This window comes from Rhipicephalus microplus, chromosome 1 (assembly GCF_043290135.1).
Source record: "Rhipicephalus microplus isolate Deutch F79 chromosome 1, USDA_Rmic, whole genome shotgun sequence".
In the NCBI taxonomy this organism is placed as follows: domain Eukaryota; kingdom Metazoa; phylum Arthropoda; class Arachnida; order Ixodida; family Ixodidae; genus Rhipicephalus; species Rhipicephalus microplus.
In genome coordinates, this window is record NC_134700.1 from 272,264,089 (window position 1) to 272,278,279 (window position 14,191).

The 14,191-nt window shown below is 44.0% G+C and overlaps 1 protein-coding gene across 3 annotated transcripts in view; it reads left to right on the forward strand.

Moving 5' to 3' along the window:
• The window catches only part of LOC119188177 (uncharacterized), a 45,594-nt gene that overhangs the window by 10,809 nt on the left and 20,594 nt on the right, over positions 1-14,191 (forward strand). For all 3 annotated transcript variants that reach the window (XM_075894685.1, XM_075894695.1, XM_037436099.2), the window contains exon 2: positions 8,118-8,214. In XM_075894685.1, coding sequence (XP_075750800.1) covers positions 8,118-8,214 — 97 coding nt within the window. The remainder of the gene's footprint in view (positions 1-8,117; positions 8,215-14,191) is intronic.

Sequence of the window (14,191 nt, forward strand, 5' to 3'; positions counted from 1 at the left end):
CAACTTTTTTTTTCTAAATGCAAATATTGTCTTCACTTGCAGTGTCATCCACCCTCCGAGGAAAGAGAGAGAACGCTGCATTCGTGATAAATGAAAGGGTTAATTTCTCGCTTTTTTTTTCCTCGAGTAAAAACGTGAATGAAAAAAAAAATAATATCTTGCATGGTGTTTGAATTAGAGGAAGTGGCTGTTAGCGCAAGGTTCTATGGGTGTCGTATATTTTCAGACACGGCGTTGTTGTTTTTTTTTTTGTCTCATTGTCTTATATATGCAGCCTTTTACAGTATTACTCTGTATAAATGAAAGGGTGAACGCAGAGCGTTTTCATCAACAATGGCTTTCAGCTTCCTTCCGCCCAAGTGGCTGTTCAATCATGCGCTATAGTCGCATGCACCGAGTCGGTCAGGTGCCCTGATTAGGCATTACCTCTCTAACGTAAGATATTGCACTCGAGTTTCGATAACGCTGTATGCATCTTCTTTCGGGGACAAGGAAGAAACGAAAAAACACCACGACTTCTCCTTTCCCCTCTCTTTTGCTTTTCTTTTTTTTTCCTTTCTTTTGTCCTACCCGCCTCGTTGTACTTGTGTCCGAACGCCTCTGTGGTTCGCACCGCATTCGGCGATCTCGGCGTTGGAACGGCCTGCCGGCGTGCTCGGAGTGTGCTGCCATGTTCGCTACCGTTCATCCGTTCGCAGGGCTCGTCAGGCCGCAGTTCGCCTGCGTCATCATTGGCTATGTGAGCGCGGTAAGAGGACTTCACATCGTGAGCGATTCTTCGTGCCATTTCTGTCCCCGACTCTCTCTCTCTCTCTCTGCTTTTGCCGCTACAGTACTTCCCATGCATTAACAGGCTGGTTGCTTCGTGGAGTTTAACGTCGACTAAGGCTATGAGCCACACCGTAGTTGGGGGCTTCAGATAATTGGGGTTCCTAACGTGCGCTGATATTGCACAGCGCACTGGCCTTCAGCATATCGCCTCAATCGGAATTTGTCCGCAGCTGCCCAGATTGAATCGGCGTCTTACGGGTACCCGTAACCACGATACCATCGCGACAGCCCATGAGGTTAAGGTGGTTACTTGGCCGTGTTGGTGCGACATAATTCACATATATCACGTATGGTCATAGGTGTTTTCTGTTTTCTTTGTTTTGTTTATTGTTCCTCATATATCTATTATATGCTGCTGAAGTATATATTGCGCATTTCCTCCAAATAAATATTGTTGTAAGTAAGCGCTGCTATCTGTCTCCTTAATTCTTTTTCTTGTCCGCCGTTTTTGGCGCTGTTTTTATGTGAACCATAAGGTTACTTTCCGTAATTTTCCGCAAAAAGGTAGACAAGCAAACGTAGCTAGGTTATAAGTTCCCCCTTTAAACTGCTTTATGAATTTATGCAACGTCCGAATACCTGGCCAATCTCCCCCCCCCCCCCCCCCCTCATTCCCCGCGTGTTTGTGAGCCACTATTACAAGGTGAAGAAGAGATGAGTAGTGCTCAGCGTTAATGGTCTCAAAATCCACGATCACAGTAGGTGGTTTTTTTTTTTCTTTTATTACTGAACTATAGTAATACTGTTCAGGATTTCTTCGACTTGCCATCACGTAGATAAGTGTGACACATTACTGGGCCGGGAGTACGTGCTTATAAAAAACGAAGGCTCAGAGTGCGACGGGAAGAAGAATAAAGGCTAATACGAGGCGGTCAATCCACTACAGGTGTTGCAGTGAAGGTGGTCGTCCCAACTGTTCGACAGAGGATATTTCCCCCTTTTTTTTTTAATAGCTCAAAAACACGCAACATTTAACTTCGCGAAAAAGCGTTTTATAATTCGTCAAACTGCTCGCGCACACGAAGACGCTAGAAATCATTGACACGACGCGACCGCCAATACATTCAGCGCTCTTGTCATCAGCTTTTTATTGCGTCTTCGTTTGCGTGCGCTGTTTGAAGGTGAGTTTAGTGCAAGTATTCTAAAAAAGCAGCTCTGCTGCTCGTTTTCTATACAAGTACGTCCAACATAAACAGGCAAATATAGGTAGCGTGGCTTAAAAAAGGTAAACGAACGTTTCCATCGAGAGCTTCTTGCTCGAATGTATACGAGGCCTGCGAGACATAGAGTGCGCAGGCTTTTTGATGAACGCTACATGAAAACACTGAGTACTTGGAACAGCAGGCTTTTTTTGTATATACGTCAAACCATGACTCTTGCTTCAACATAGGTTTTTTTTTAATATATATATAAGAGAAGTCACACGAGCAATGAGGACATAAGGTCGGCACCGGATCGTAGTTTAACCATGTCTAATTGTGAAAAAGTATACCGCTTCGTATATGTTATTTCCGGGAACAATGTCCTACACAACGGCATTCCTATCTCGCACTGCAGTATACGTTTCGTTTGTATCAACGTCCTAAGCTCAAAACACTCGAAATCTTCGACATCGCTTTTCTTTTTATTGACCAGCGAGTTCCGTGAAAGACGTACGTATGTCGTTATCACAGCAGTATTTTTCACCACTGAGGGCCATTGAACGCAGGAAAAAGCGTGCGTCCCTCCACGAGATGTTGTTTGTATTGCGTTTTTCATTTGTCTGTCCATCCCATACACACCACTACTCTTTTTCAACAAATTAGCTCACTCTAAATTTAAACTAAAAATAGAATGAGCGAATGAAGACATTGTTGCTGACACGTAATCTCGTCCCTGTAAACTTCGCTGCACGAAACTCGTGAAAATAACATATGTGTCTAAACATGACAGTCAGATTTCAGTCTCCACAGTTGACGACCAAATAGTGGCACACGGTTTTCCATCAATGTGCGAGTAGTAATTTTTTTAAACCACATCGAGTGCGTTTCAAAGGGGCAGTTAAAAAAATGTCGGATAGTTTTTCTTGTAGTGCCTATAAAAGATAAGTTTACGTCCTGCGGTATCATAACATAGTACTGTTTCTTTATGCATATTTCACACCCTGAGTCGCTTTTGACGTTAAACCCCAAACAAGAAACCAAACATTTTTCTCCAGTATTATTACACAAAGCATATCAGATCACAAGACGTTGCTCGTTAAAAGCACGAATGGACGAAAACAAATGATCTCATCGATCTGGGAGGAACATTTTGCTTTCGCGAGTTGACGACCGTGGCGAGCTGGACATCACGTTCTGCCGATCGATGCCGGCTCTGAAGCACATTCCTCAAATATATCCGAAGGGCACACGTGCCGTGTGGATTTTTCTCTACATGACAACTACAACCATCTTGGGAAGCGGTATGAGGAACAGGGCGGCGATATAGAGAGCCGAAAACGAGTGCCGGCGATAAGCCTTTTCGAGACTGGAACGTGCCACTCTCCTACAACAAATCAACCCATTATAAGACGTACGCCAACGGCACTCACTCCGCGCCACACCTTCGTTGCTTAGTTTGAAGAATAAAGCGAGTTTTTTTTTCTTCTTTGTTCCCGGGATATTCAATTCTGACGAGGAGGCTTCCGCGTCATTTATCATATGCGATCACGAGGTCGCCAGCAACACTTGCGCTTCCCGCCTAAACCGGTTAAACGATAGTAGTGAACTTTATGGGTTTGTCGTGTGCGTGAGCCCCGCATTTGAGAGCACAGCTTCGAAGAGAGTTCAAAATGCTCGCGAAGTTCCCCGGCGTTCCTTTCTCGTGCGATGCGATCCTTTCTTTAACTTATCACGCGAGAAATATATATCGCCATGCGAGCGAGAGCAAAGCCAGGAATTCATACCGCGACAAAGTTCGAAAGAACAATGAACTCTTACGAGAGACAGACCGCTTAAACTTTTATCGCGCTGAAGCGCGCAGCACGTGCCAGCGAAGCTCTTTTCGTTTGGGCCTGTGAAACTTCTCGACTTTTTCGAACAGTTTATGTGGGCCTTTATCGCATGGCCGTGCTAGCACATTGCTTTCTTTGTTGTTGTTGTTGCTGCTGCTGCTGCGGCTGCAACTGCTGTTTTATGACTGAATTCTTCTAGAAACTTATGAGTTTGGAATTTCGCCTCACCAGCGAACTTGCGCAATTTTATTGAAGCATGGTATTCGGTATTGGAAGAAAGGTTAGTACTCTCATTCGCGAACGAGTTTGCGCTTTTATTTCGGATGCCTTTGACATTTTGAAAGTATATAGCTGGCGTCGCCACATATGGTTATTCCTCACAAAAAAATGAGTTCTACCTTATAGTTACGCAAACCCTAGTTACAACGAACCTACATGCTAGCCGGCGTGAACTGCACTTCACGCTGGCCAAGTGCGGTTGCCAAGCGCAGTTGCAGATAACCACAGTTATCTGTAACAACACTTGGCACGCGAGAAAAGCTGTAGTCGGTTTAGTGCTTTGGAGCAGGTCATGTCATGATCAACTTTGTGAACAAGAATTTAACGGCCTAGCTAATTTTCATACATACCCGAGTGACGTAACCACTATACCACCGCGGCGAACTATAGTACTCCTACTCATAACACAAATAGCAAGCTCACACTATCTACACGATTACTGAAAGAATGCAGATATTATGGCTGTACTAAATGCTACACTATATAAAAATGTTTACGGGTCATGGCTGGACACAGGAACTCACACGCCATAGCACTCTTTCAATGAAAACGCAATCTTTTTTCTCTTTGTCAAGCCGTTCAACCAATCCCATGACAACGAGAATTATACCTATAATGTACGCACGCAAACTCCAAATATGTTTGTATTACTTGTATACATGCAGGGAACATCTATACTGGAAAAGTGTTCGCACGGGGTGACACATGGTTGATTGATTGATTGATTGATTGATTGATTGATTGATTGATTGATTTGTGGGGTTTAACGTCCCAAAACCACCATTTGATTATGAGAGACGCCGTAGTGGAGGGCTCCGGAAATTTTGACCACCTGGGGTTCTTTAACGTGCACCCAAATCTGAGTACACGGGCCTACAACATTTCCGCCTCCATCGGAAATGCAGCCGCCACAGCCGGGAATCGAACCCGCGACCTGCGGGTCAGCAGCCGAGTACCTTAGCCACTAGACCACCGTGGCGGGGCAAGGTGACACATGGTGACGAAGCGTCTACGTTTTGACAAAAGTCTTTTACAGAAAGATACGGACATCCTCCCTATATACGTTTCCGAAAGGGTTGAGCCTTTGTAGCCAAGATATTTGTGCCTCTTTGGAGTCTCAATATCACGGATGAGCAACGCGTGAGCAAGTTCAACACGATGAACCAAATCAGCGTCTCGCAATCGGCAATCGGGAAGTGCCCCTCGGCGGCTAATATATTCCTCGAGAAAGTCAAGCTCGTGTCGTATGAGGAATTTGAAGAGAGGTACATTATCTCGTTCTCAGCCCGCACCTCCTGCATGTAAGTTTCCCTTTACCAACATCAACGAGGGAGCCGACCGCGTCGCACGACGGTCTCATTTATCGCGGTCGCGAAGGAACTTACCCCGAGGTAACGAGCTGGGAGGCCTGCTAAGGAGGGCAAATTGGTCGAGATTTTGCGGCATCGCCCAATTCAGCCAAAAGATGAGATGCAGATTTCCGCCCCGCATAGTTCCCCGTTAAATGGCCGGGGGCGAAGTCTCACTGCACCCCCCCCCCCCTTCTTTCACTTTACGTTGGTCGAGTTCGAAGGAAAACCTTGGGAATGGTGATACCTTGGGAAAGGAGTTACTGGAAGCATGCCATATCAAGAGTAAGGGCACAGAGCGTATTAGTGGTATATCCACTCATTTGTTCGGCGACGAGTTCAGATTTTTCAGATCGATGCATGATTATCTATGCTACGACTGCGAGCATGCGTTTTAGGTGATCTGTCTTTTACCTGGTTTTCCCGAAATAAAGCCAGTTGATGTTCAGCGCTTGGCTTGTGCCCTGTCTTCTTCTCTTCTCGGCTAGTTCTTTCTTTTACTCCTGTTAGCGCTAAAGAATATGACGTCTGCCATTGGAACAAGCTTCGTAGTGGAGGCAAAAATGAAAATGAAGCAGTGAAGTGCTTCCCACAACGAATTGCCCGGCTTTCCGGGGGTGAAGATGGGAAGTAAACAGCTCTTTACATGCAACATCAGCGGTCCAAGAATGCCGTTATCGTCAAAGACTATAGCACAACCATAACCCTGCTTTTTAGGGGCGAAGCTCCTTATAGCGGCACCCGTTCGTCCCCCGTAGTATGTAACAAATATAACATTTTGACCTCCAAGGTGGTGCCGGTGAGAGACTTCTTCTGTGCGTTGTTGAACAATAAAAAATAGGGCTCAATGTACATGTCAATGGCTGCTAATGGGGAATGAGAGACAGGAGCATTCGGCTTTTAGTTAACGCGCAGGCTGCGATCACCATTAGCAGCCATTGGCATGTACATTGAGCACTATCTCAAGGGTTGCTACGTTATACTCGCTGGGTGTAACCTCCTTAGCTTTAGAAAGGTTTAGCGAGCGTTGAGCCGCAGTGCCATGAATACAATGAACTTGTATATACCATGAATGAACTCGAGGTGGTTAAAAATGGGAAGTAGATACGAAGCGCAAGCCGTAAGAAAGTAAAAGCCAAATTCTCCGCCTCTCATTTCCCATTAGCAGCCATTGGCATGTACATTGAGCACTATCTGACTGAAAAAGTTTGCTACGTCATACTCGCTGGGCGTAACCTCCTTGGTTTTCGAAAGGTTTAGCGAGCGTTCGGCCGCAGTGCCATGAATACAGTGAACTAGTATATACCATGAACTCGAGGTGGTTAAAGGTGGGAAGTGGACCCGAAGCGCAAGCCGTAAGGAATTGTGCGTGTGCCACCTCTCGTTTAGTCCTTGGAATGTCCGCTGGATGGCGGTGCTTCTATATGGGGAATATATGATGAAAAGATGCGAGATGGTGGTACTTGGAGTGTTGAATAGATGGACGAACGGACACACAGACAGATGCATGGATGGACGCATGAACGGACGCACGGACGGGCTGATGGACGCATGGACGGTCACACTGAAGGACGCATGGACGGACGGAAGCAAGAACGAATGGACGGACGAATTCTTCGCCCCACTCTCCATCATTCACTCCGTTGATATGCTGCCATTTTTTTTTAAAAATGACGGGACGGTATGAGGCGTGCATAAACTGTGCTATGTGTGTTAATCCTCGTGCACTCACAAGTAGGCCGGCGATACTTCGGCGTATTTCATCGAGCACTTAATTTTTTTTTAATTGCCTCATAATCGGGCAACACTGGCGCACTCGCAGGCTGCGTCGTAACAAACACCTAAGCGTGCGAACGTCTGCATTCCCGGCAAACGATATCATTCAGTTGACAACTGTGCGTCATATCGAGATATCCTATAGCTTTATTCGGCTTGGCACTGAAATCGATCGATCTGCAGCGGCTGAAACTTTGGTAGAAGACGACGGGCTCCGCTCCTCACATGACGTCACACGCGCACTGTCAAAATGGCGGTCACCGGCGGTGAGTGGGGTTAACAGCTGACGACTTCTAGGGCTTGTTTTGCACTTAAATATTCTTTTACGGCTCACTTTGCATATCTGTGTAGACATAATCAGACCCCCTGTTTCTAATTTGCGCTACAAACCACAAATCTTTGCGCGACCGTGTCATGACCCCTTTAACAGGGTCATTATTACCCGTGTATCGCGGAAGGAAGTAAAGGTAAATCTCAGGGCTTGATTTCTTCGTTAAATATTATGATAATGAGAACTAACCGACAACGATGCCAAGAAAAATATAGAGGATGTTATTAGAAGTGATTGTAATGCAAATGTGATCAAAGGAAACTGGACGAGAAGAGAACTTGCCCCTTGCAGAGACCGATCCTGCGACCTTTGAATTCAAAGGTGGCAGGTTCGGTTTCTGCAAGGGGCAAGTTCTCTTCTCGTCCAGTTTCCTTTGATCACATTTATATTACCATTACTTCTAATAACATCCCCTGTACCTTCTTTGGCACCGTTGTTTGTTAGTTTTTATTCATACCGTGTACCGTGGGTATTTATAGTAACGTGTTTAGAAGCAAGGAAGAGATGCCACTTCCTTCTTTTGAATGTTGGCGAGGGTTAAGAAGCTATAAGAGCTCTTAAATCAAATCGCACGCAGACGCTTTCGCTGGCCGGGTCCCTGGCTGCCTTTCTACGAATTTTGGTGGCCTCCAGCGACAGCCGCATCATTCCTGACTACCAAGGAACAGTGAAAGGTGAGTGACCCTCCGCTTTGACACTGTGGCTGCATGATATTCTCTACTACCGAGTTCAAGGTTGTGTTTTCAATCCTCGGTCACGACAGCCGCACTTATTTTTGGTGGGGGCAATACGTAAGAGTGGTCTCGTACTTACGTACGAGCACGTTGACTTCGAAAATTTGAGCCGGAAGAAATTAATCTACAACAGCGTCCCTGTAAACATAGTAGCATGCAGGTATAAGTGGGCAAACTTGGAAATCGTGTATACGCAATCGCCTTCCGCGTAATCGTAGCCTCACTTTATGCTCGCGTAATTGCACTACACTTGCGTCGTTTTGTATTTCTTTTGCGTTGTCTCATGCACTCAACTGATAGAATCTTCTTTATATAAAGAATCCCCTAACGACTGATTGTACCTTGCACCACGTCATGCTATTAGACTCCCACGCCAAAAAGGTGCAAGCCGTGACGTATCAGCAGAGTCTGCACACGGCTTCAATGTATGTCACCTTGTGTTTTCCGTCAAAATAAACGCAGAAATTATTAAGCGTCGTCGGTAAACTTTACACAAATGTCGCTTTATATTATGTTGCTGACCAACAAGTAGCAGTAACTTGTCGCCTGATGGTTATAAGTGAATACATCGTAATTTATTTCTATATGCGCTTAGCACATAACAGTAAAGAAAAAACAAAAGTATGACTCAGTCACTTGAGAAGCTCTAGAATATAGCTGTGTCCGAGTGATTGCTGATGTGACGAAGCTTAATCTCCTGCTCCGATATGCATGGGTGTGTGCAGGATTTTGTTCTAGAGGGATTGGGAGGAGGCGTTGCCGATGTTCATGCCGATATGTGACCGGTTTCACGTAAAATGCCTAATGCCACAAGGCCTGACAGAGCAGTTACCTCCTTGTACGAAAAGGGAAATACAATGCCTAGAATCGAATACAAACCCAGCATCAAGCAACGCAGACAACGTACTTTAAGATTCTATAGGTCACGGCAGTTTCAAAACCAAGAGTCTACGTATTGTGTACACAGCACGTTGACAACGCTTCAACAGACATCAGAAGCTACCGCGTCTGCAAGTTGTAGTAGTTTTAATGTCTGCACCTTCTCGGTAACTACAATAGCAGTTTCCAAGCAATAGCTCAGGAACTGCTATTGTACGTAATTTATACGTTACTCAAAATAGGAAATTTGGGCTTCTTAGAATCACGTGCTCTGCACTGAATTTAGTTGGGTGTGTAGCACTGAAGAAGGCAAGACTAAGAACTGGACGAAGCGATGTTCTGACTCATTGTCCTTCAATTTCGAAAACATGTTAAAAAATGAAAAACTTTAGGAAAACTCACGTACCAAGTTTTCGGCGTTGTGGCATGATCATAAATAAACATGGCAATCCTGCGAACAGATTATAAATATGATTCAATTGAGAAGTCTAAAACGATTTAACCCAGAGTTATTTTGCGCCGTTCTAAAATGGACTGCTAATGTTCTGGTACGTCCATACTTTACAGTATGGCGATGCCAGTTCATTACACGAAGTTAGAAATATGTAAACATTGCGCTTCATTTTTTTTTTTACGTTACCAGGCAGTTTCAAACTAATCTGTAGCATTGATGTATATAAGAGCCTAAATAAAAATTTCGATTGTTCGGAGTAAGAATTTCAATTTGTTCTACTCGATCGAATTTTATTCCATTTGGTATACTCGGTGTATTTGGATAGGGAAATCTCATTCGGTTGTGGGAATGGGGCTTCAAGGGCACCGAGCTGAAAATTAGCCTTGCAAAATGAAGAGTCTTCCTCACGGGCACCGTCTCTTACTGTTCCCTTTTATTAGTATATCACTTTTTTCTTCTTGTCTCGTTTTTATGCAGTTTCCTTTCTATAAGCTTGTCATTCTACCAGCACCGTCTTAATATATTCGCTTTTACGAGTAAGTCCTTTTTTAGAATTGTTTCGCCCTCTTCTTTACGGGCTGATATCGCCGTTCTTTCATTATTAGTTCTATGCAGACAGTCTTCATTGCCTTCTTGTCGACCAAGTCACCGTCTCTTCTCATTACACGGGCAAACTTCCGGGGCACTCCTTCGTTCAGTCTGTGCTCCGAGCTCCGCGACCTTGATCGATCCTCTGATCTCTGTCACTGTTTATCCCGATAGGGAATGATTCTTCTCATCACTCTTTATGTACATTCTTCACATCGTATTATCAACTTATTTTTTTTCTATTAAGGCGAAGGCCTCAGATGCCTCATCGAATACTGATCGTTGGTGCAAACGCAAGTGATGCAAAAATCTTCATAGCGTGAGTACATCACCATACGATGTCACCATGACGTCATAAATCACCATCATTTATGACGTCACCAAAGCGTGCCGTTACATGACGATGTCGTCATCATGACATTGTCGCTTGGTAACAGGTGGGCCGATTACGAAGGCCGTGCCAAACCGAAGGCCGTGCAAACTAAAAGCTTGCATTGCCTGATTTCGGAGGCAATGCGAAATCACGTCAGTTAAAGACAGCTTTCGTAGAGGGTCGGGGCAGGATTCGAATGAGAAGAAAAATAGGATTGATTTCGCCTTAGAGTAATCTTAGAAATATGCATAAAGGAACCTGCAATTTTTCTTTTGTTTGGGCTTTGCAGCTCTAACATGATGGCTAAGACACGCATCTAAAGCCCGCCGTTTGCATGGAATCGAAGACAAGATCAAGTTGCAATTAACTATCGGCATATTTATCTCACCTTACTATCACCTTGAAGTCGAAACATGACACCATTTAGAGGCCTTCACCTCATTCAATTTTTCTTCTTTTTTGCATGTGCTTTTGTTGTGTGAGAAAGAAGACATCGTCGTCTCCACTGAACAAGGCCTATACGACATATAGTGTGTGCCGTCCATTTATCACCATGGACAAGTGCGCTCATTCTGTTCGGCAGCTCTGCGCATTCATGCGTGCCTGTCCATTGCGATAAGTAGACGGCGCGCACTGTGCCATCGAGAAGGCTTGCACATTAAAGAACACCAGATGGCCAAAGTTTACTAAATGATCCACAACACAGCGTCCCTATAAGAATAGTGTCGTTGTTCGGGGACGTAAAACCATGACAATCATCATTGTTTACAGCAGACGGTGATGACATTAACTGACGCTGGTTACTCCAGCTCTCCTTCCAGCGCACAACAAAAAAGCACATAAAAAGATTGAAAATAGAGGTAATCACAAGACACAGACCACGAAACATCTGCCATGTCTTATGAACGTGAAAATAAAAGCGCTAATTGCACTCGTACAATTTAGAAAAAAGTAGATAAATTCGGCAACAAGTGCGCAAAGCCGCGTACGTGAACGCTGCAGATTTCTTCAAAACAAAAAAAAAACGAACAACATATAACAATATCAGTCATGACTCATTCTTTATGGGCCATTTAAACGGCAACACACTGTAAAGTTGGACCGACGAATGCTCATTGTACTTCCGGTATTTTTGTTGAACTTTACGCAAACGCTTTCTCAGTACGCGTTCGCAAAAGTAATAAATATGTCGCAATTTTAACAATATGCTTAAGATACATGTGCACGTGAATTTCGAACAGATTCACATTTGACGTGTGACAATTCTGCGTTCTTATTCTTAGCACCAGTGTATGCGTGCTTTAATGCCAACTGTGAGCTCAACAAAAGGCTATAGGCCTTGAGCAATTCCTGCGGACGCTTTGAACATGCAAGTAACGAAAACGGAAAGGAGTGCGAGGTCGTGGGTTCAATTTTTGGGTGCAGCTCGGTAATCGGACTGGGTATTGCGCATGCACAAATGATAGTAAGCTTTCTTTTTTCTCCCGCTGTGGCACACATTAAAAAAAAAAAAAAACGTCAGGACCACGCGGGAAGCGCGCAGCACATTTACAGCGACAGCTGCAAGAACTGCATTTTGCCCGTTGTAAATTCTTGCTCTTGTTCTTGTTCCCCTATTGATCGTGGAACATACCCACTATGGGGGATTGGCTAAGAAACAAGTGGTTTTAAAAATTGTTGTTCAGATTCAGAGTAATGGAGATATAATAAAAAGATTACCCGTAACCTAGGAGAATGTAGTGTTTAATCTAATGCACACAATTATTTAAATAAAATACTCCTTTTAACTCATTTTAAACTCCTTTTGGCTCCTGATAGAAATACACTTGCAAGGTACCCACTATGGCATAACTCAAATTTTTTGTCAACTTGGGAAACACCCACTACGCCATTATCCATAATTCTTCGGAGAAGTGAGGTACCCACTAGGAATTTGCAAGGCATTGTGTGCGCCTGGTTGCTGCGGTGGTAGATAATCACAAAGAAGAATTTTGGAATGTCGGCTGAGCCCTTTATAATGGGTTGTAAGCATTCAACGTACCACACGGTACACAATTCATATTGTGTGACGCACGGTCGTTATATTACTGTCCTGCCACACTATATTACATACGTTAACGTGAGAAAAAGATAACTTAATTGAGGTCCTGAGAACACTGATCACGGGGGTCCTTATGGGCTCCCTTGGCGACTAACACAAATACACTTTCGAAGTAAGCACTGTGCAATAATGGTCATATGTTTTGTGAAGAGGAGCATCGAATGTGTCTTTAATTGTAATTCTGGGAGAAGTGCATGGGGTACCTGCAACACAGCTTTAGGCGTTATGTGGGCTTTGATGCTGCGACTATAATGTGAATGGAGAATTATTGCTGAGCCTTTCGTAATGGGTTGGAAGCGTTGAACGACCCACAAGTAACTCAATTCGTATCGTATGACGCCTGGTAACACAATTTGCATTTCGTGACACCCAGTAGACGTTATTTTACTCTTCTACCACGCTATATTACACATGTTAACGACATTCCTTTCCTACGTGAAGCCTGTATACGGTCTTTTGCATGACTCTGGGGTAGAACAGCAGGCTGCCACGGAGAAGGCCCTGGTTCGAATCCAGTTCCGCCCTGGATATTTTTGCTTATTCCGTTTTTTCTATTAGTTTGCGCGATAATGGTTACGGACACCGGTGGCGGTGGCATCAAACAGCCACGGCACCAGAAATGGCCATTGTTGTGATCCCATAACAGCTTTCGCTGCAAACGTGGATAGTAAAAAGCTGACCGCTGACTCGCGTTATAAGTGTCCGCTACCAAATATTGTAAAATCGAAAAAAAAAAGAGAAAGAAAGAGAGAGAGAGAAACAGGAAAAAAGACAGAAAGAAAGACAAACTCAATCTCTCTTCTTCAGCGGGATCAGACGATATTACCTCAAATTTCTGAAAAATACCAAGCACATGTCTTTTATATACTTATCACCATTGTTCTCTCGGTCATTATCGACAGGTAACCTACCAATAAACTGGAAAATAGGAAAGGTCATTCCAGTCTTCAAATCAGGCGATAGATCATGTCCTCTCAGTTATCGCCCCATTTCCTTAACAATCGTGCCTTGCAAGCTCATGGAACATGTCATTTACACCGAAATCATGCACTTCATGGGCTTTAATAACTTTTTTCATTCCGCACAGCATGGATTTCGAAAAAAAATTTCCTGTGAAACCCCAATCGCTCTTTTCGTTCATGATCTGCACACTAACCTGGACAGTAACATACAGACTGACGCTATCTTTCTTGACTTTGCAAAGGCCTTCGACAAAGTACCCCACAACCGCCTGATGTTAAAACTTTCAAAATTAAACTTAGACACTAAAATTTTAACTTGGATACGAGAATTTTTGACTAATCGTTACCAATTCGTTACTGTTCATGGAAATAACTCTTACTCTCTGGCAGTAACATCAGGCGTCCCGCAAGGATCTGTTCCTGGACCCCTATTATTCCTAATATACATTAACGATCTACCTTTTCATGTATCCAGCAATATTCGTATGTTTGCAGACGATTGCGTAATATACCGTACTATTACTAACGCATCAGCCCAAGTTGCATTGCAAGATGACATT